Source organism: Diorhabda sublineata, chromosome 3, assembly GCF_026230105.1.
Source record: "Diorhabda sublineata isolate icDioSubl1.1 chromosome 3, icDioSubl1.1, whole genome shotgun sequence".
NCBI classification, from domain to species: Eukaryota; Metazoa; Arthropoda; class Insecta; order Coleoptera; family Chrysomelidae; genus Diorhabda; species Diorhabda sublineata.
This window is the reverse complement of record NC_079476.1, coordinates 3,603,017-3,626,555: the sequence shown is the minus strand read 5'-3', so window position 1 is coordinate 3,626,555 and position 23,539 is coordinate 3,603,017. Positions and strand designations below refer to the sequence as shown.

Here is a 23,539-nt window from a genome sequence, read left to right as displayed (position 1 = left end):
GTACTAAAGGTTAATACTAATAAAGCTATATTAGATCGCTAGCTGGAGGTTTTAAGCAAATCTATACATACATCTATACATACAACAATCTATAATACTGAAGAGTATGCTAGAATATTCTAAAAAGCTTTATAATCCTGGAAAGTCATCTAGAAGGCTTTATAATGAATCAAAACACGAGAAAAAAGATCTGAAATGATATAGGATGCTTCAAAATCATTCTAAGACATATCAAATCGCTATCTAGTAGTCTTAAGCAAATCTATAATGTTGTAGGGTATGTTAGGATATTCTAAAAGTCTCTAGAATCCTGGAAAGTCATCTAGAAGGCTCTATAATGAATCAAAACACGAGAAAAAAGATCTGAAATGATATAGGATGCTTCAAAATCATTCTAAGACATAACAAATCGCTATCCAGTAGTCTTAAGCAAATCTATAATGTTGTAGGGTATCCGAGAATATTCTAATAGGCTCTAGAATTCTGGAAAGTCATCTAGAAGGCTTTATAATGAATCAAAACACGAGAAAAAAGATCTGAAATGATATAGGATGCTTCAAAATCATTCTAAGGCATATCAAATCGCTATCCAGTAGTCTTAAGCAAATCTATAATGTTGTAGGGTATCCGAGAATATTCTAATAGGCTCTAGAATTCTGGAAAGTCATCTAGAAGGCTTTATAATGAATCAAAACACGAGAAAAAAGATCTGAAATGATATAGGATGCTTCAAAATCATTCTAAGACATATCAAATCGCTATCTAGTAGTCTTAAGCAAATCTATAATGTTGTAGGGTATGCTAGAATATTCTAAAAGTCAGTAATCTATCAATGACGCTGTACATGAGAATTAATAGTAAATAGTTGGTTGAGAGAAATAAATAACTCTTAAAACTTCAAAAAACCATAGACAAATCAAATAACCCGTCGCATTTATCTACTAGAATCGAAAAGATCATATCATATGACTACGACCCGATTACCTCCGTTTTCGAAGAGCAATGAAGTTAATCGGGGTTAGTTTCCGAAGATTCAGATCATGATGTGGTTAACCCGATCATAGTTTCATCTACATTCCTACATCTTCTCCAATTCTTGTGAATATGTTGCACTGATATTTTTTAATTTGGTCTCTATATCTTTTCCCGAAAATCCAGCAATATTCGTGGCTTTTCCAAATTGGTATATGCGTGCCATATGTGCCTTGAGACTTGATTTAGTTGCACTTTAGTAGTTAGCTGGACGTGGTGATGGCTACTATACTAATGTACTTGCAACTCTACAAAATTACTGGCCGTGTTAAACTCTGCTTTATGCTTAGATAGTATACGAATAGAACAATTAGAAGGCTCAATCTTTAGGTAATTGGTTTCTAAGCGTTTGTACGACATTTTTTTGAAAATAACATCCTACTCTTTTAAAACATTGACATCAATTTTCTTGTCAATCTTTTAACTCTTATATTGAGAAATATTTCTAGTTTTAATTTTCGTTAACTATAGAAGCTTATTTGATTATACTAAAAAATAAAGGATTTATAGTTTTATACGTATGCCAGATAAATGTTTCGTGTTAGATTACGGAATCATTACTATGAAAAATACATTTTGTCTGATCTATATTTTGAAATAGTCCCTATTTGCAAACATTGTAAATAAGGTTTAAATAAATATTTGTATCTTATCAATAAGATCATCTCGTTTAGAATTGTGTTAAATACTAAACCCTACCATTAACTGATAATTTATAATCAGTATGATAATACAATAGGAATAGTGAAATCTTGATTTTAAGACATTTAATAGTGATATGTATAAGTTTGAAATACATCGCATATCATTAGTGCCATCCAAAGAGTATTTTGAGGAAACTAAACAAAATCAAAAATTTGAAGATTCAGAATCGACTGAAAGTGAAAGTGTCAGAGATGAAAATTACGATTTTCCAAAGCAAATTGAGGTTATTGAACTGGATACTTTACTCGTACGTGTAGTTTAATTTCACAAAAGCTTTCTATTAGTAAACTATCTCAATCCGAATGTTTGTCACAGTTCATCAAATATTATTTTAACAGAAATTATCCTCAATAGTTTCTGGGGTTGTTTTTTAATATTTCCTGAGATTTCAAGTAGATTTAAAACCGTGTCTAACAGTAAATATAACTGAAGTCTGCAAAGCAAATAAATTCTTGTTTTTTGGATTATTTTTTGCGATAAAAACCTCACGAAAGAGGCTGTTGAAATGTTTGGTGTTACTGCCGCATCATTCATTATTGACAAATTCTTTAGCATTTTTCAAAATCTCTAATAAATCTTTGATGTCTCTAAATGAACCTAAAATTTTGTTGTTTTTAGTGCAGTATGGAATAATAAGAAGGTTTGGAATAATTTTTGATATAAGAATAAATCGAATGACGAGAAAGTTTACATCACATTACGTGTGGTGTTCAATGCTAATATTATTTTTATATATAGTTCCATTTTTCAATTTTTTTGACTATAAAACCATATTTTCAATGTTCTTTCCTATAATCATGTCTAGAATATCAGATCGTTTTATGAATTTTTCGCAATCCCATCAATTCAAGTAATGCTTCACCTTTATAAGGAGCTAATAGCAAGTTATTCAGTCGTACACCAACACAAGACACAAGACAACAAACAGACAAAACCTGATAGCATAATTAGCCTTGCACTCTCTATAGAATTGATGCCAACTCATAAATTTTTCTACTAATTTAACGCCATAAATTTTAAGATTTTGATTCATCTATTCTGTACTATAGTAGACTTCCTGTCAACGTCTACACAAGGAAATTTTGAAACCTGTTAACATAATACGAAAAAAGAATATAAATGCCATTAAATTGTATAAGGAGATTTCCAAAACAGTAGACAGGAATAGGAGGATACGGACCTAGAACCAAACACTCTGAAATGGGCGACATACCAAGTATCCTTCAATCAATCTAGATAGGAATTATTGCAACAGGATATCATCATCTTGTCCGATTAGCCATTAGATCTCTAAGCTCCAATGTGATAAAATCCAAACTGGTTTGAGAATGCCTGTACTAACTAAATGAGCTAGGTAAGAATAATTTACCTTCCAATGGATTCCGGGTCACACTGGAGTGGAGCGAAACAAAATATCTAACAAAATCATCTACAGATCTATGGAGAACTCTTTGGAAAAAAGGTAGATAGTGGTGAAATAAGTTACTAGGACAATCTATTGGGGTTGAGACAAGTAAACACATTCCTGGGAAGCTATAACCATAGAACATCTGTTAAATGTATAAATACTAATAGGAGTCTTGACGGGAAATTATCGCTTCAATGGAAACTTGAGGGTGCTAGGTTAAGCACAGAAAGCTACGTGAAGATTCTGTTGCGCGGGGGAAGAAACATCTATACATATTCTCTCGCAGTATGAAATAGAATACGAAGATCTCTGACAGCTAGAGCCATCCTACATTCAGAAATTTCTAAGAGGAGTGGGATTAATAGATCAGCTGTAAACCATGAAGATTACCAGAGTCACAGTAAGGAAAGGAGACAGAAGAAATTCTTTGGGTCGCGGTGTACATGGCAACCTAATACATAGATACATAAATAAACCTTATGAACTTTATAAGGACTATGGGATAGAATTTCTAATTTAGCTTCGGTCCTTGACAAGTATGCAGAATTTATATTTATTTTATATGGGCTACAAAACAGCCAAAAGATTACGTTACGTTACGTTACTGGCCGACTTGTCAAGGTAATCGTGCAAATTTGTGAAATTATTTTAACGTAGGTACATAAAAAGAGGTGAGAATAATACACAATATAAAATATTGTATATATATTTTCAAGTACTAGAAAATATATTTGCCATAATTCAAGTTATGATTTTTCAAATATTTCTATATATAATTCTATTCTACGTGTGATGTCACAACTCCTCCTAAACGGCTGGATCGATTTGAATGAATTTTTTTGTATGCGTTTGGATGATTTAGATTCACAAATTAGCTCGGCAGATGATGTTGCAGGTTATCTATCTATACTGCAACTAAACAGCTGGATTTACTTGAATGAACTGTTCTGTATGCATTCAAGTGGGGACCTGGATGATTTAGATTCATAAATCAGCCCGGCAGGTGGAGTTGCAGTTGGTCTCTAGGTTATTTATTAGTGGCTTGGAAAATTTACATTTAAATCAGCATGGTAGATGGCGTTGCATTTTTGTGTGCATACGAATGGATCCGTTTTTGGATTATTGATCTATACTAGTACCATTAAAGGCAGTTGATGTTGAATATATTATTTTATCAGTTTAAGCTTTGTATACAGGATGTTTCAGATAAAGTCGATCGCGTCTCCAGAATAGATGGAAAACTGGAAAATATTTGGGGAATCCGTATTCAAGGGCGTCGAAGAAAAAAATTTCACACTTTTCTTACGATTTTGCCGCAACTATTGGCAAGATTGTATTGAAATTTTATACGAATACGTTTTGGAAGCTAATACCTCCAATGAATTTGTTTTTACGTCTAGCTCTCACAAAGGGGGCTAGTTACACGGTTCGTACCAAGTAGTATTGAACATAACTTTTTCAATACTAGATTTATTAAAAACAATTTCAAGTATACACAAACATCATTTAATTTTACACCAAAAAGGTACTCTTGATGAAACTCAATAGTATATACCGTTTTCACAATATTTCAACGTCCTTTATTTTGAATACGGATGGCGTTACGAAAATTTTTTACCGAGCTAACCCCAAATATTTTTCAGTTTTCTTTCTATCCTAGTGATGGGATCACCTTTTTTTCAAACACAGATATATATTTCTGTCATTCTTTGCCATTTTGATTTGAGTGTATTATATCGAATTTGTTTTGTTAATATGATATTTCAATTTTTTGTACGGTTTTTCACATGACCAATTACATGTGGCGTGGACTCGCGTTGGAAAACCGTAAAAATGATTCATTTATACACCTTAGGAATTGACTGCAAGTCTGGTTCATCAACTCGAATTAGGGTAAAATTAAACAAACATTATCGATTAAAACGAATTGTTTTTAGAAAAAATGATATTATTTCAAAATAAAGAATAATGAAACTGTTATATTATTTTTCTCTCATTTCATAATTTGTTTAATAGCCTGATGCAGCACAACGTCTGTCAGGTCCTCTAGAAATATTAATAATTCTAGAAATCTTCGTTTTAAGCAGCTTCTAATTCCTATAAAAGGCTTCCGAAGAATGTGCAATAAGGGTTTTGTGAGATTTTCATTTCAATAATTTAATGACAATATAAAAATTCAATAATCTCACTACATATCTTATCAAATCATTGATTCATCTAATTCGTGTTATTATTTTTTGCAATCGCGACATTAACCTTTTAAGGATCTATATTATTCGACAACATTTCAGACTCACATCTGAGATAGACATGATAAACAGTTTCAAGGTAATATATTTTATAGTTCAGAAATGTATCAATTACTAAAGGATAATTTTTCGTATGTTACCAGAATATTTTTTATAAATAACGCTGGGTGATTCAAATTTTTTAATCTTATATCCATATAGAGTTCATGTATATTCAAAACATTGTTATAAAAGTGCTTTTCAGACCTTCATATCGTTTATAAATATATTTTTTATATTAGTTATAATCATATTTCATACTTTCCTACTTGTTCAAGTTTCACTTGAAAAAAGGACCGATGGAAAGTTTTAAAACTATAATGAATCATTTTCAAGGATGAAATAACAGAGAAAATAGATTTCTCAACGTCCTTAATTAGAAATATTGTTGCAGGACAATAAGGGAATGGTTAACGCAGCGCCCTCTGATCGTACGAGTTCGCCAACTGCACGAGTCAATATTCCAGCAACACCAGTAGTCGACAAAACACCGAATAAACAGTCGACGAAGATAAGACTGCGCAAGAGAATAACTGTTCCATTTTTATCGAATTTAATCGTCGCTTTAACTGGTAAGAATATTATTATTCCAAAAAATTGTGCTATTTAGTGAAATATACTTTGTGTTTACGTAATTTTCTCAATCATATGATTTGTTGTTTTCACGTTATGGATTTGTGACGAAATATGACAATGAATCGCTTATCAGGTAAATTGCGTCAACGTTATTGGTAATTATTAACAATGACGTTGTTTTACTGCAATAAATGTTTCGGGTAAAATGATTCATTTCAGCTGCAACAATACCTTTTGTTATTATTCTTTAGTTTAAATTATGACCCCATTGAATGGATTTATAAATAATCGTTTTATTAAAGGTGAGTATTAGGATTATGTAATTATCGTTAGAATTATACATATAGTTCGTTCCAAGATACAAAGAAGAACCGGTCACTGTCTTAAATAAAATTCGAAGGAATAAATTTGTTTTGGTTTTTCGAATAAAACATCTCTAAATGGCATTTAGATAAATACAAATTTTCAAATCCTTTCCCAATAAGAAATTCTTCATTTGTCACGATCTTATAGATGTTTTTTCTTTATCTTTATCAAATTATACGGTATCCAACGCGAAAAAAGATTTTTGCCAGCATGTAATATTCAATGTATGCCAATGAATCTAATACCCAAGTATGTCTCAATTTGGCTCTTTCTGGTACAACAGCCGATTTCGGAAAACCTTCACGAAATTCATCCTGTAATGAAGTGCGACCACGACTGAAATCGAATAACCCGTTGACTTTAGATGGTGCTTGGTCACCAAATATCGAAATTAGTTGATCGGCACACTGTTGTTGGTTTACTCCATGTCGAAAGTCGTAGAAATACCCAAGTATGTCTCAATTTGGCTCTTTCTGGTACAACAGCCGATTTCGGAAAACCTTCACGAAATTCATCCTGTAATGAAGTGCGACCACGACTGAAATCGAAAAACCTGTTGACTCTAGATGGTGCTTGGTCACCAAATATCGAAATTAGTTGATCGGCACACTGTTGTTGGTTTAATCCATGTCGAAAGTCGTAGAAATACCCAAGTATGTCTCAATTTGGCTCTTTCTGGTACAACAGCCGATTTCGGAAGACCTTCACGAAATTCATCCTGTGATAAAGTGCGACCACGACTGAAATCGAAAAACCTGTTGACTCTAGATGGTGCTTGGTCACCAAATATCGAAATTAGTTGATCGGCACACTGTTGTTGGTTTAATCCATGTCGAAAGTCGTAGAAATACCCAAGTATGTCTCAATTTGGCTCTTTCTGGTACAACAGCCGATTTCGGAAAACCTTCACGAAATTCATCCTGTAATGAAGTGCGACCACGACTGAAATCGAAAAACCTGTTGACTCTAGATGGTGCTTGGTCACCAAATATCGAAATTAGTTGATCGGCACACTGTTGTTGGTTTAATCCATGTCGAAAGTCGTAGAAATACCCAAGTATGTCTCAATTTGGCTCTTTCTGGTACAACAGCCGATTTCGGAAGACCTTCACGAAATTCATCCTGTGATAAAGTGCGACCACGACTGAAATCGAAAAACCTGTTGACTCTAGATGGTGCTTGGTCACCAAATATCGAAATTAGTTGATCGGCACACTGTTGTTGGTTTAATCCATGTCGAAAGTCGTAGAAATACCCAAGTATGTCTCAATTTGGCTCTTTCTGGTACAACAGCCGATTTCGGAAGACCTTCACGAAATTCATCCTGTGATAAAGTGCGACCACGACTGAAATCGAAAAACCTGTTGACTCTAGATGGTGCTTGGTCACCAAATATCGAAATTAGTTGATCGGCACACTGTTGTTGGTTTAATCCATGTCGAAAGTCGTAGAAATACCCAAGTATGTCTCAATTTGGCTCTTTCTGGTACAACAGCCGATTTCGGAAGACCTTCACGAAATTCATCCTGTGATAAAGTGCGACCACGACTGAAATCGAAAAACCTGTTGACTCTAGATGGTGCTTGGTCACCAAATATCGAAATTAGTTGATCGGCACACTGTTGTTGGTTTACTCCATGTCGAAAGTCGTAGAAATACCCAAGTATGTCTCAATTTGGCTCTTTCTGGTACAACAGCCGATTTCGGAAGACCTTCACGAAATTCATCCTGTGATAAAGTGCGACCACGACTGAAATCGAAAAACCTGTTGACTCTAGATGGTGCTTGGTCACCAAATATCGAAATTAGTTGATCGGCACACTGTTGTTGGTTTACTCCATGTCGAAAGTCGTAGAAATACCCAAGTATGTCTCAATTTGGCTCTTTCTGGTACAACAGCCGATTTCGGAAGACCTTCACGAAATTCATCCTGTGATAAAGTGCGACCACGACTGAAATCGAAAAACCTGTTGACTCTAGATGGTGCTTGGTCACCAAATATCGAAATTAGTTGATCGGCACACTGTTGTTGGTTTACTCCATGTCGAAAGTCGTAGAAATACCCAAGTATGTCTCAATTTGGCTCTTTCTGGTACAACAGCCGATTTCGGAAAACCTTCACGAAATTCATCCTGTAATGAAGTGCGACCACGACTGAAATCGAAAAACCTGTTGACTCTAGATGGTGCTTGGTCACCAAATATCGAAATTAGTTGATCGGCACACTGTTGTTGGTTTAATCCATGTCGAAAGTCGTAGAAATACCCAAGTATGTCTCAATTTGGCTCTTTCTGGTACAACAGCCGATTTCGGAAGACCTTCACGAAATTCATCCTGTGATAAAGTGCGACCACGACTGAAATCGAAAAACCTGTTGACTCTAGATGGTGCTTGGTCACCAAATATCGAAATTAGTTGATCGGCACACTGTTGTTGGTTTACTCCATGTCGAAAGTCGTAGAAATACCCAAGTATGTCTCAATTTGGCTCTTTCTGGTACAACAGCCGATTTCGGAAGACCTTCACGAAATTCATCCTGTGATAAAGTGCGACCACGACTGAAATCGAAAAACCTGTTGACTCTAGATGGTGCTTGGTCACCAAATATCGAAATTAGTTGATCGGCACACTGTTGTTGGTTTACTCCATGTCGAAAGTCGTAGAAATACCCAAGTATGTCTCAATTTGGCTCTTTCTGGTACAACAGCCGATTTCGGAAGACCTTCACGAAATTCATCCTGTGATAAAGTGCGACCACGACTGAAATCGAAAAACCTGTTGACTCTAGATGGTGCTTGGTCACCAAATATCGAAATTAGTTGATCGGCACACTGTTGTTGGTTTACTCCATGTCGAAAGTCGTAGAAATACCCAAGTATGTCTCAATTTGGCTCTTTCTGGTACAACAGCCGATTTCGGAAAACCTTCACGAAATTCATCCTGTAATGAAGTGCGACCACGACTGAAATCGAAAAACCTGTTGACTCTAGATGGTGCTTGGTCACCAAATATCGAAATTAGTTGATCGGCACACTGTTGTTGGTTTACTCCATGTCGAAAGTCGTAGAAATACCCAAGTATATCTCAATTTGGCTCTTTCTGGTACAACAGCCGATTTCGGAAAACCTTCACGAAATTCATCCTGTAATGAAGTGCGACCACGACTGAAATCGAATAACCCGTTGACTTTAGATGGTGCTTGGTCACCAAATATCGAAATTAGTTGATCGGCACACTGTTGTTGGTTTAATCCATATCGAAAGTCGTAGAAAATCATCTCAGGCGTTTTTTATTTTTTGACCAAGATGAATGTTCCAAGAATCTATAAACTCTCGTATGATAACACGTTCTGAGTACGTTTACCATTAACCTTAGAGTACCAGACCTATCTGCAAGTGCAGCGATTACCAGATAACTAATATTGAGACAAATGTCTTCAGTTTGAAATAGTTTAATGAGTTTTATTAGCTTATACATACAGATGTTGAATTGATATATTTATTGTAAAAAAAATCAGTCTATTATACAATGCATACAACAATTAGTGCGATGCTCCCCGCATATGGGTTTTTTGCAGTCAATGCAATAATTAATTGTCATTCTTCTTTTTTTATTTGGACAATAAAAGTAAGTTCATTTTTACTTGAGTTGGTGTATCTTCTGGGTTATCTTGATTTAAAATAAAATGAATATCTTGTAATATTGGTCGCCTCATACTTTTACGTTTTTTGCTCATTTCTAACCAGAGCTTTATAAGTTCTTTACTCATTTCTAGCATGAAATTTCTGCGCGAAATTGGTTTATCGTTTACCTTATGACTGTTGAAGTTATAAATTCCGAAAGAGATAATTGCAGCAATATTTAACATATTGTAAAAAATTGTCAATGGCCAGCATCTAGTCTTCCTATCACAATTCATATTTAAACATAATTGGTCAAATGAGTCAACACCACTTTTGTCAGCGTTATAGGAATGTATAATCTCTGATTTATTTGTTGTTGGATTTAACACTGCACCTTCATGCATAGTCGACAGTAGCAGTACCAATTTATTCCTCTTCGGCATAAATGAGACAAGTGTTTTACTTTTGTTGAAAAAAAAAAAAAATAGATGCACCAGATACGATTTTTTGCATTCAACATTTCCCGAAGTATCTGCCTTTTGTTTAGTAAATCAGTTGTCGATGGTTATATGTCTTGGTACTGTGCAAAGTTGGTGTTAAACGTTTTACATAGTAATTAGCTAAAGGCAGACATCCGTGATAAGTTTTCTTTCCTAAATATGGCGCGGTATTTATCATATATTTTGTTGAGGAATCACAAGTCATTACAAGCTTCAGTCCATACTTAGACGGTTTGTTAGGTATATACATTCTGAATGCACATCGACCTCGGAAACCTATTGATCAATTAAAATGTAGGATGTTGGTGTGTATGAAGTTTTGCAAGTAGATATCAAAATATCCCAAATTTCTGGCGTAAATGGATCGTTTTGTAATCTTTCTGTGCGATTAAATTTGCTGTTAAATTGTAAGAAATATAAGGTAAACCGAAAACGAGAGCCACTCATTGTTGCCCTGTACAAACTTCCCGAAAGATTGCGGTCAACTAGCTGCTTTGCATTGCAGTCATTGAATCTTGTATTTGGCTGCTTTACGCGAAATTCCTTGATTTGTAAATACAATTATTTTTCCAACTACGCCATCATTTATAAGATATAAAAAAATTTCTTTAGGATACAGAAGATTGCTTAGCTGCACCCTTCGGCGCTGGGATAAAATAATTATATTTATATTAGATACCCTTTTTGATTGAGACAGTTGCATTGTTGACCATCTATGCTTATTTTTACCCTTCAATTGTGTTTTGCCACGTTTTATTATCGTAGATTATTTGATAAGGCGAGACAGTGGAATATTTTCCTCTTCATCTCCATTCGACTCTACAATTTCGTTATTTGAATCGATCATTTCATCTATTTCTTGGATGAAGTCATCCGCGTCCATAAGATTTATTCTGATATTATTGTCTTATAAATCATTACAATCCTCAGAATCATTTCTTGAATCATCATCATCTCTACCATTCATTATTTTTTAGACTTCTGCCGAAATTACTGCATTAGTAAGAGGTCGGTTATTTCTATATTTTTATATGAATGCCATTTTTTGTATCTCACGCCAAAATGCAAAGGAAACACCGTTTACTAAAACAACCAAAAAAAATAGTGTTCCCTAAACACCAAACCGTCGTCATATTTATGAGGAATCGTCAATAACCCTAAATTGTGGAACTCAAGAAACTATTTAACCACAGCAGCATATAGTTTTTCAGAATCAAAGAAGATATTGAAACCAACAGGGTGCTGCGATAAATAAGTTACCGGGAAGGGGTAAAATTGTACGCGCGTTCATAAATATTACGACGGTCTGGTCCTCTAGGGTTAAAAATGTCAAACCTTATGATGGCAATGTCAAATAAGACATATTCACATCTCAAGAGATCTTACTTAGTTCGAAAGCACTAAAAAGATTAGCATGACATACAAAATCGTTTCACATAGGTTCGAAGACTTGTGGAGCTGATCGACTACACCGATTATGTCAGTCATTCAATGCCAAGATAATAGTTGAATGACTACCAGTAAAAACACCAAAAATAACAAGAATGAAGAAAGTCCTATTAGATGACCTGATATTCTTTTGATTAAAGATAATTCTAGTAACAAATTCCTTCTTTTAGTTCGTTTTTATTTGTAGTAACTTCCTAGAGTCTGTTAAAAGCACACACTCAACGAAAATGTCGAAACTGAATAAAAAAGGTTCATGACACTGAAAAGAATCAGAGGATAATCAGATACATCCATGGAATACATAAAAGTATGAGACTCAAAATTTGGCAACCCCTTCGGATAAAATAGGGGTGGTTGTGAGCTCTGCATAGAATTGTTTTTCGAGGGGTGCGATCTGGAGGGGACGGTAGATAATTAGAGATCCGAGTTCTAGATCTATTACATAAATGTGCATATTTTGTGCTAAAAATTGGTTTTTTTTCCATTTGAACATATTTGATATGATTTTATTCAACTATAACAACATATTAAATTTGAGAAGCGATTCTCTTCTATTCGGACGAACCTCGCTCAAAATGGTTAAAAGAATAATGCAGTGTTATGCAATGTTAAGGCGTTCGTTTTTTGAAATCAGCATATTTTGATTTATTTTTGTGTAGAGATTCAACAACGTCTATATATTCCACAATTTAGAAGTAGGTTTATTTGGCACTGATGTAGTACGAGGGTTGCTACTTAAGTTCTGAGATATGTGCTATTTGAGTGGTTTACAGATACTTGAATCTTTCATCTTTGTCGAAAAATGGAATTAAATCATGAATATTTTCGTGTGATGATTTTCTTCATGGATTAAACCAACAGCGATCCAATCCCTTCGATTTTTGGTGACGAACTACCATCTTGAGCGCTGGTTTTCTGAATTGAATCGTTGTCGCACTTCGCTACAGGATGAATTTTGTGAAGGTCGTCCAAAATCGGCAGTTACGCCAAAAAACATCGACGCCGTGCGTAAACTGATATTGCAAGATAGTCATCTAACATCTTGTGAGTTTGAGGCATACTTGGGCATAAGTTCTACATTCAATATTCCGTGAGCATTTGGCTATCGAAATGCTTTGTTCTCGTTGGATACCGCATAATTTGACAATCGCTCAAAAAAAAGCAACGTAGAACAGTCAATTCTAAATGCTACATCGGCATTTGTTTCGTGTTCGATAATATCAGGGAAACCAATTGTAGAAGAAGAATCATTCTCCCTCACGACTAAACGATTTCTCACATATTAGTATCAAAAACGTTTTTAAACAATCAAAACATCGAATTAATGGTTCATCCGCCGTAAAGTCCTTATTTGGTACCCAATGAATTCTTCTTATTGCCGCAGATCAAAAATAAATTGCGAGGTCAACGTTTTTGCGATCAAATCACACGTTCTGGAAGTATATTGATCTCAAGAATAAATCTTTTGTAAAACAAGTATTTGTTTGTTTATTTGTCTTATCTCAAAACTTGAGTAGCAACCCTCGTATTCATGTATTTTCAAAAATTGAAAACTGGATATTCAGTTTCAACGTTTCAACGTTTTTTAATATTCATACCAAGCGACGTTGTTTTCTTTTTTTCTTCATTTCCTTATTGGTGTAGGGTCATTCTGTATATACGCTTTCAATTGAGCCAACACATACCTATTGCATCATCAACACTTATCACTTATAAACCTGAAACGCTTTGGAAAAGATACAACAGATTTATAAGTTTTTAACACGAAATTTTTTCTCAGCCTTCTAGAAAAGTGGCAATCCATATGCGGATCGACAGGTTTTTCGTATGTAAGTTCATATTTTTTCTCCTAGGTTATTAACTAAAATATTTTTTCTTTAGCTCTATTGATAATTTTTTTTTTCAGTTTTGGCTCTACTAATTCTCTTGGAATATGGATTCATACCAGGGAATAAGCTAGGATTTTATTGCCAAGATCCGTTAATATCCCACAAGTACAAAGGGGAAGTGATATCGCCTTTAATATTGGGCCTCGGATCCCTTTTAATCCCCTTATTAGCATTAATAGCTGGTGAAGTATTATCGAAAAAGACTTTTAAAAAAATTAACTACCGTGAAATATGGTACTACTATCGAGAATGTGCGACTGGATGCATTTTAGTACTTCTATTAACAGAAGTGGCGAAGATCCTGGTGGGTGAACATCGACCACATTTCTTTGACGTTTGCGCACCGGATACAGCTAAAAACTGTCTTCCTTCCGAGTACATTGACACATACACATGTACAAATCCTAATTATAGCAAGTATTTTCTGGTGGACAGTTCTAGATCATTTCCATCCGGTCATTCGTCCATATCCTGGTTCATAGGCACTTTTTCGGCTGTAAGTATTACATTTATATGTAAATTTAATTAAATTAAAATGGGAAGAGCTTCTTTACAATGATTAAATTCATTTTACCGTGACAAAATATTTTATTTTTGAACAAAATCTCCTATCAATTGTAGACATTTAATTTTTTCTTCTCGTGAACTATCCAACAAACCATCTTTCAGAAGTTCAAACGTTTTGTCTTTGTTCATTCCTTAGTTTGAACGCGCCAAGCCGGTTCGGCTAATTTTTCTGCACCAATAGCAGACAAATGAACAGGACCATAAAATGTTTTGACAAATTAGCATAATAATGGCCATTTATGCCTTCTTCTAACTAATTAATGAAGATTATATCTTGATCTCAAATATACTGTGGTTATGGCCTAATAAAAAGATTTTTTTTTTGTTTTTGGAATCATATTTCTCGGATGAAATCCATGTTTAGACCGCATTTCTGTTTCTTTAGTAGAATGTTTAATCTACTACAATAACGTAAAAATGTATTTGTGTCCAAACATAGCACAATACGAAGATGGTGAAAAGTACCTGGCAAACAAAGAAAACACAAAAATTTAAAAAAAAAAGTTTTTATAATAAAAATCGTCAAGCTCTTCAAAATAGCCATTAACTGCCGACATCACCTCTTCATTGTTGGAAAATCTTTGACCACAAATCCATTTTTTCAAGTCTGGGAATAGAAAATAATCCAAGGGGACTATATCTGGCAAATAGGATGCATAAGATAGCAATTCAAACTTTAATTCACTAATTTTAGCCATTGTAATAACGGATATATGAGCTGGTGCATTGTCTTAATGAAACAAGACTTTCTTCTTAGCCAAATGCGAACAATAAGTTCGCATAGTCAATGAAAATTATCTCACGCGCGTCCCAAAAAACGGATAGAACGGTAATTGCCTTCTCCGGAGCCGGTTCTTCCTTTTCATTCCATTGTTTTAATCGTTTTTTCGTTTCATCCATGGTTATGAAACTTCCCAAAATTCTGCTATACTTCTGTTGAACATTGCCAAACATTTGGTGGAAACATCGTCGCGACGCTGTTTTTGTTCCATTGTGAGTAAACGCGGAACCCAACTTGCACACACTTTTCTCATGTCCAAATTATCAGTTAACATGCTGTGAAGAACTTTTGGAAATGCCTACTATGTCTGCTAGCTCACGCACTTTAACTCAACGATCATTCAGTACCGCTTTGTGAATTTTCTTCAACCAAAACTTGTACATTGCTGGACATAACCTCATTATGATGTCGTCGTTTGAGTATGATTGAATTTATTTAACTGAACGGTGTAGTCGCTACTAAAAAATGATTACCGATAACGAGACAAAATACAGAAAAATTTTCAAGAAATAACACTGCTTGAGAGCGCTTCCAAAGTAATTACAGACATTTTAGTAGAAGAAATAATTGAAATCGTAAGTATACGAGAAAAACAAGAATGATTCCGAAAGAACTGATCCATCATCGACGCAATATTCATTGAAAATCAGATATCGGAAAAATCTCTTGAATACAGTAAACCTGCAAATATGTGCTTTGGCGATATAACCAAAGCTTTAACAGACCGAGGTTAATTGATGTCTTAGAAATATTTAGAGAAAAGACTAATTAACTTCATATAAGAGAGTAAGATCAAGATATATACACATATGCACCAAAAACAAGACCAGATACGAGTAGGACACTAGGAAATGAAAATATTAAGAAGTATACAAGGCAAAGGTAAGTCAGAATACAGAATGAATATATTGAACACTAAATCGGAATAGAGGATATAGGAAGGTGGGTGAGACACAGACATATTAAAATAATGGAAGACAATAAATTTGTTAAGAACGCAAAAATGAACAATTCAGAAGAAAGAAAACCATCTAAGTGATTTCGAGAATATTGGACTACGTCTTCCAGGGAAGATTTGCTGGGAATGAACAGGCAGTAGCCTATTAATATGGTCATCCATGTTAGAAAGAAGAAGAAGAAGAAGCAGCAGTAGTGTTGGATAAATGTCAACTTGTATTGGTTCAAAACCATCTATTCGCCAAGAGTTTTTGAAGATAAAGTATTGAGGAATAAAAAATTGAATTTGAAACCATCCAGAAGTACGAGTTGACGAGCCACCAAACAACATGAATTTGATATTCAATGACTTTGGTTACCAAATTCGCACATCAAAAACAATCTGTATGGTCAAAAATTTTTAATATCAAATACTTAAAGATTTTTTGTATCAAATGCGCGTATTTTGGAACAACTTCAGTTAGATTGAAAAAAAGTGCTTCAAAATTGATCCAATTGTAGGGAAAAGTATATTAATTTTAACGAAAGATTCTTCTTCTTACGTTAGGACTAGTTCCTGTATTTTCACCAAGGGTTTGCAAGGAGTAGTTGGGATGCTGAGGACCAGCACCTTATAGGTGGTCGTCCAGGAGGTCGAGTTGTGCCTGGTTTCTTTTCCTTTGCAATTTTTGCTAACCGTTCATTCTGTCAACATGGTCTCTCCATTCTCTTCTGCGGCTCCTTGCCCATCTTACTACGTCCTGAATATCGCACATGTCCCTTATTTCTTCATCCGGGTATCCTGATATTAATGCTGTCTTCGTTGTTTGTGCTTTTACTTCTTTCTCTAGATTTCTATCGCTTGTTATGTTTGTCCTTAGATATTTGAAGGACATCACTTGTTCTACACTCTGATCGTAGATCGCTAGTTTACATCTTCTCGGTTCTTTAGATATTGTCAGAGATTTTGTTTTTTTCTCTGTGGATATTTGCATGTTGTACGTGTTCGCTATTTGTTGGAATTTATATAGGAGCTTCTGTAGATTATCTTTCGTCATCCGAGATGATTACAGCATAGCATATTATTTTTATCTCTTTGTCTCCCATTCGGTATCCTCTCCCGAAAGATAACGAAAGATATTTAGAAAAAACATAGAATTAATTTACACAACTTCTAAAGACACTCGTTTTTTGCTGTAAAATCAGAAGTAAATTTCTTTAATTTCTTAGACCTTTTGATATATTAATGTATCTAAATGTTCTTGATTTTAGGTCTCTTCTGTTTTAAAATTCGAGAGATTTATAAAAACTACAGTCTTTATCAAGATATATTTTGATAAAGACTGAAGTTAAGTCGAAACGTCAATTTTTTTATCAATCCCTCAAACATTATTAAAAAAAACTAATTTTAAAACAGAGGAGACCCAAAATCAAGAACATTTAGAAGCATTAATAAATCAGAAATATATATAGTAATAAATTCAGTGCATTTTTTAAATAATTATATCTCTTTATTTCAGTACGTTATCCAGACAAGGTTGTCCACAATTTACACTGGAAGGTTGCTAAAGCCATTTCTTATAGCGATTTGCTTTAGTTGGTCCTTTTTATGTTCCATGACAAGAATAACTGATAGACGGCATCATTGGTGGGACGTTCTAGCTGGATCAGCCTTAGGCATACTTGGAGCCTTTTATACAATAAAACTAGTGCACAAGAAGATTTTCGGAACAGACGAAATAACTAAAGTTTCCACATCCACTACGACACTTTTAGATATTAAAAATAAAGATGCAACAAGTGTTATCATATAAGTTTACTTTTTTTTAAATCTGCTGTCATGAAGTGAGAATATTTATTTGGTAGAGAGGTTTAATATGTTTAATTTATTTATAAAACCCTCTACTTATCAACTGATGTCTGAAAGTAAATGATATTTCTCAGATGTTCTAACTAGGGAAAGATGAGAGAAATATTTATAATTAAATATTCAGAATATCACGTGCAATCATATTGATAACATCAAAATTCCAATATTTCATAGTTCTTGGAAGAACATTGCAAAAAATAATTTAGCTTTAATTAATTTTTTGTAAACGACATCATTAATATTTCAAAATTATTGAAAGTATTATTTTTTTATTTACTTAATTTGATTGCGTAATTAAATGTATCTCAATGTTGATGATGTTTTAGTTAACAATCAAATTTGATGATTATTTATTAGTATATGAAGGCTTATGTTTTTTTTATTGTTGTATGTCAGAGGTCCAAAAGTTCTAAACAATGATATGAAGTATTAAAAATGATAATCTCGCACTAAGACTGTCACTGAGCTCTAAATATAAAACGTATATTTCGATATGACTCTTATGAATAAAAGTGTAATGAAAATAAAAGTATAATTAGGTTCTCTATGTTGCTTTGTAATATTTCTCGACAAGTTTGTTGAATGTGGAATGAATTAGTCATATGATACGAATTAAATGTAGGGGAACTGAAGGTAAAATGGTATATTTAAGAAAATCCACAAAATATATCTTTATTTTAGGAAATTTTTATAAAATATACTTATTAGTAATCAGTCTATATTTTTTATAAATCACACTTCTCTTAAATCAGAGAATACGAAGATATTAGATAATTCCTAAAATCTCTGATACGGTCCATTTTGCCTTCTAAAATGGACCACGTAAAAAAATGGACTTAATGACAGATATTCGCAGTCAAATCTGGAGTACCATCCAGGTCGAGGTAAGGAGGACCATCTCAGACCAGAATGGCGCTTCTGTCGGACGAGATATAATATGAACGTAGTTTTTTTAGATAGAGTGAAGTATGCAGTGTTAGAAAATTTTATATTTCAAATGACTAGAATCGTTAATTAAATATTGGTATACAAAATCTAAACTATTTACGTAGTACAAAATAATTTTGGAAATATAACCTATAACTACTGTGAGTTAACGCTGAAGGTTCATTAATTATTGTGAATTTATAAGAAAGAAAGTGTCATTTATCACTTCTTTCTGTCTCTGTTCTTATTATTGAATATTCTTAAATTTCTAGCGCTTTATTTAAATTTTATATTCATGAGATAGTAGCGCCTCCTTAATGTAAAGAATTTGATGGACACTTTCTGTAGGACAGAGATGGTTCTCTTTACCTCTACCCTCCATAATCTGAGAAACACCTTTCGTCGTCAACTCCGGCACAACTAAAATATACTCAGTGGAGACAAATCGGGCATTCCACCCATCCTTCGTTCAATTCGAAAAAGAGGTGAGAGCAATAAAAGCACCCCGTGTATTCCTCTTCTTCAGATGTTAAACCCTTCATGTTTTTTTTTCTGCTTTTGTGTTGTTTTTTCGTCTTTGTTCCTTTATTGGTGTTTTTTTAACATCCAATTTCTTCTTCACTCTCGGAGTCAGTTGTTTGATATGATATATCACCGCTATTTTGCCAAATCTTATAGTTTTATAGGGGCAGATGTTTTTGGAATGTCATTTTTGGACTAACAAGAAACTAGCTATTTTCTTCTTCATTCCAGTCGGTTAAAAATGGAGATAATGCTGAAATTGGTGGTTCTTCTGATGAAAAATCTTTTACATTGCCATATATCAATTGCCAGTAATACATTGCTTGATTTGTGACTCTAAAATCCACCGAAGTAAACGACTGAGACGATGATTTCCTGGTCTGTTGCAGAGTTCTGAGTAGCTCGTAAAGTGGACGGGCTCGTTATCAATCAGTTATTTCAAATTGTTTCACGGAACTGAGATGCTCTACTTGTAGTAGGTAGCTGGGGTTTGTTAACCATCAGGGCTTTCATCGACTGTGTCACTGTCATTTGATGCAATATTGTTTGTAGAAGTCGACAAAAATTAGCCTATTTGAAACAATTCCTATTTAAGGAGACGTTTTCATACGCACTGGAAGCTGTAGTGAGCAGTTTCCTGAAAAGCTTCTGAAACCAGTTCAGCAATTTGAAATTGATTTATATCTTATCTTCCATTCATTTTGTCCAATTGTCTGCAATGGAAATAGAAGTGTTGAAGACGGTGTGTGCAATACGCCGGAAATGACAGGACATGTACTCCGTGAAGTATTCCCAAATCCACAACGTCTAAATTTTTGACGTGACTGGCAAGTAAGAGCAATACAAGATTATCTGGAAATGCTCGTTAACCACACTCATAACACAGTCCAAGGTTCTCGTGGAGCATTTCTCATTAAATCATTCTTCATTATTTTTCGTGGGAAAACGAACATTGGTGGCGTGAGGGATGCATCAAATCCTATGCAAAATACGACGGTTACCAATCGGCCACGTCCCGTAGGTATCAACAAACCCGCTTTTTTCTTTCCAAGTTTTCAACCCAATATCTACCAGCTATCTTTGTGTCATGTTGTAAATTGCGAGAGAAGCTATTTTTTTCTGCTACACCATAGGCAAGTCTCCTGAGGTCTTCCGAAGTTGAGCTGAATAGATGATTCTCCATATCCTTAAGATACAAACCCAGTTCTCTTTCTTGTTTCTTGTTAAAAAATTGCTTGAAATTTTCTAGTTCTTTCATTGTTGCTTGTTCTAGATCATTTGTTCCTTTATATGTGTCGAATCGTCGTTTTAATGTAGACTGTGGTACGTTATAGATTGCGTCTGCCTTTTAAAATCCCATTTCTTTATTTTTCAATTTTTCGATGATAGTTTTTCTAATATCCTCCTCGTCTCATTACTCTATTTAGTTTTTCTTTATATAATATATATATATATTAATCGTCTAGAACAATTAATAAAACAAAACTTCAAATCAACGATCCAATTTTATGAAGGCATCACGAACCACTTAGGCACTTCTGAATCAATGTGAAATTTTGAGGTTGTGTATTTAACCTATTTCCATTTACTAGATACTAAAATACAATAAAAATACAGGCTGATAAAATATAAGAAAAAAGCTCTTCTCGTGATAAAATTACGCTGTTAACACTTTCACTGCCACTGACCCACATTAGTTACACTACTCAACAAATAGATGGCTTTACTACCCTCTAAGTAATTTAATAGTTCCATTTTACCTGCATATTCTGTTTTGTCTTCAGTTCCCCTAATATATGTCAAATATAATCTAATAACAGTTTCGGTTTCACGTAATATATCACATTACAATAAAATATTGTTTTGCAAGTGAGGAGACATTTTTTTGAAACGAGATAATAGTGTACCAAGCCGAAGGTAACGTTTCTGAGATCTAAAAAATGTTTTCGACAGTGAAACATTTTTTCCCAAAAACATTTATATCATGATCATATACTAAACCATGTTAGAATACATTTTTTTATCATTTTTATTGAATGAAATTATAAATAAACAAATATATCATGTTGAAATTCGATTCACGACGACGATAATGCATGACCCCATCGTAGCACCGCTGAAGTTATCCATTATTTCGACCGGTGTTCAAGAGTTTGTCTCTTGTAGGCGTAAATGTCTCTAAGCTTGCATCTTTAGTATATAACTTATTCTAATATTCAAATTTGCTCGAATTCCATCACTAAATAATTAAAATAAAACATTCCAAAACATATTTTCAAAAATCTAAACTCAATCTTCAAGATTCGATCAATTGCAAAATTTTAAAACCTCTGTGTTTTTCAAAAAACTTAAGGATAATGATATTTGATTGATTGATTGTAATACTTGCACAAAAAGAACTAAATTTATCTCATTAAAATGTATATAATCTTCTTTATTTGTTTTTTAAGTTGTAAGAATGTTCATATTTTCAGAACTTGATGTTTTGTACATTTGTATATAGCATAGATGTTTTTATAAAACATCTATACTTCAAATAAATGAAGTATTCATTAGTAGAATAGATCTATTTATTCAATAAATTCATTTTTTATATCACCCCATGCAATAAATATTTTTTATTAAAGTTTCATATTTTATTTTGCACCCAGAAAAACGTACTTAAGCTGAGATTAGAAGGAAATGAATAACTAGGAAAGTAACCAGCCATTGGATATATTTAATTGTACCAAAAAGATATATAAAAAAAGGAAAACAATTTACAGAACGAAAAATCTAGATTATTCTAAAAAGCCTTTATTTTTATATAAAAATAGGATTGCTGTAAACACTTTTCAATGAATAGTTAATTCAATCATTGAGATTAATTATATTCATTCAGTATTTGTAAAATTAAAAATTTTTGTGTTAATAAAGTTTTTAAAAATAAACTTTCGAAAGTTAAATATATAATTAACACATTGATTTTATATACATAGTTTTTTAACCCTCAAAGATTTGGCGTTGCCATTTGGTAACAAAAAACAAGCCACAGTAAATCAGCTCTTGTTTGTGAACTTGTGATATTTTCTAAGAGATGGCACCTTGAACCAATTTGTAATATACCGCACGTGATTTATTTTAGTAAATCGCATGTTTGTGACCAGTGGGGGTGTTTATGTTCCTTAGTTGTAAATTACTGCAAAAAAATATGGACTCCAAGCTCATGTAAGTATTATAAAATATGCTAAAAGTTTGTAAGCTCATAATTTGAAGTTATACTTTTTAATGAGTATAATAAATCTTTATTGTTAATAAAATTATTGTACGCTTTTAGAAAATTGCTGAATACATGTTCTAAACTGCCATGTTGCCATATGGGAACGCTAGGACTGTCGACTTTTTAAAAAAACTATATTTTTCACATGCCATAGTTTTTAGAGCTAATAATTAGATTTTTGTATTGTTTACTAGTTTAGATTTATTTTTTAAATGTAATACATCCGTTACTGATCAAATATTTTTTATTCCAGAGGTGGTTTAACTTTATAAGAGGCTTTGATGATGATCTGTAGGTAGATAAGATTTACATTGAGCCTCCGGATGGCGGTTGTAATTGCAAGGAAGATTCTGGAGACGCGGGCGGCGGCGATATGGTCGATAATTCATCGAGAAACCAATCAAAAGCTTCACTAGTCACTACGAGCGAAACTGAGCGAGAAGCTGAAGAAAATTTGAACCTACATAAGCACGAACCTCAATAACGACAATATAAAGGAGTTCCAAAAAATTAACGCTAGGAAGAAGCTATTTATATGTTTAACTTCCACCGAAATTTTTTAATTCTTGGTTGTTGAGACAGCAAAAAACTGTTCCGCCTTCAAATCTCACGACTGATGAAATAAAAACGTTTTTTGCCATTTTTATCTTATCTGGATATAAATTTTTGATTGATAAGAAATTTTATTGGGACTCAGGCAAGGATATGGGCAACATACTAGTAAAATATTCTATGCGCCTGGACTGATCTTAACCATTTTCAAATATTTGCATTACGCAAATAACGATGATTTGGATCCCGCCGACAAAATTTATTTCACACTTTGTTCCCGTTCTCTGAA

The 23,539-nt window shown here is 33.6% G+C and overlaps 1 protein-coding gene across 6 annotated transcripts in view; it reads left to right on the top strand.

Moving 5' to 3' along the window:
- Window positions 1-22,059, top strand: part of LOC130442168 (phospholipid phosphatase homolog 1.2 homolog) — a 65,074-nt gene extending 43,015 nt beyond the window's left edge. For 3 of the 6 annotated variants that reach the window (XM_056776261.1, XM_056776264.1, XM_056776262.1), the window contains exons 2-4: window positions 5,828-6,005; window positions 13,854-14,332; window positions 17,641-22,059. In XM_056776261.1, the coding sequence (XP_056632239.1) occupies window positions 5,828-6,005; window positions 13,854-14,332; window positions 17,641-17,934 (951 nt within the window). In that variant the 3' untranslated portion in view covers window positions 17,935-22,059. Of the gene's footprint in view, window positions 1-1,776; window positions 1,985-5,440; window positions 5,474-5,827; window positions 6,006-13,853; window positions 14,333-17,640 lie in introns of those variants that run through there. The other 3 variants (XM_056776260.1, XM_056776259.1, XM_056776263.1) reach the window with 3 other exon arrangements.
- The last annotated feature ends 1,480 nt before the right edge of the window (window positions 22,060-23,539 follow it).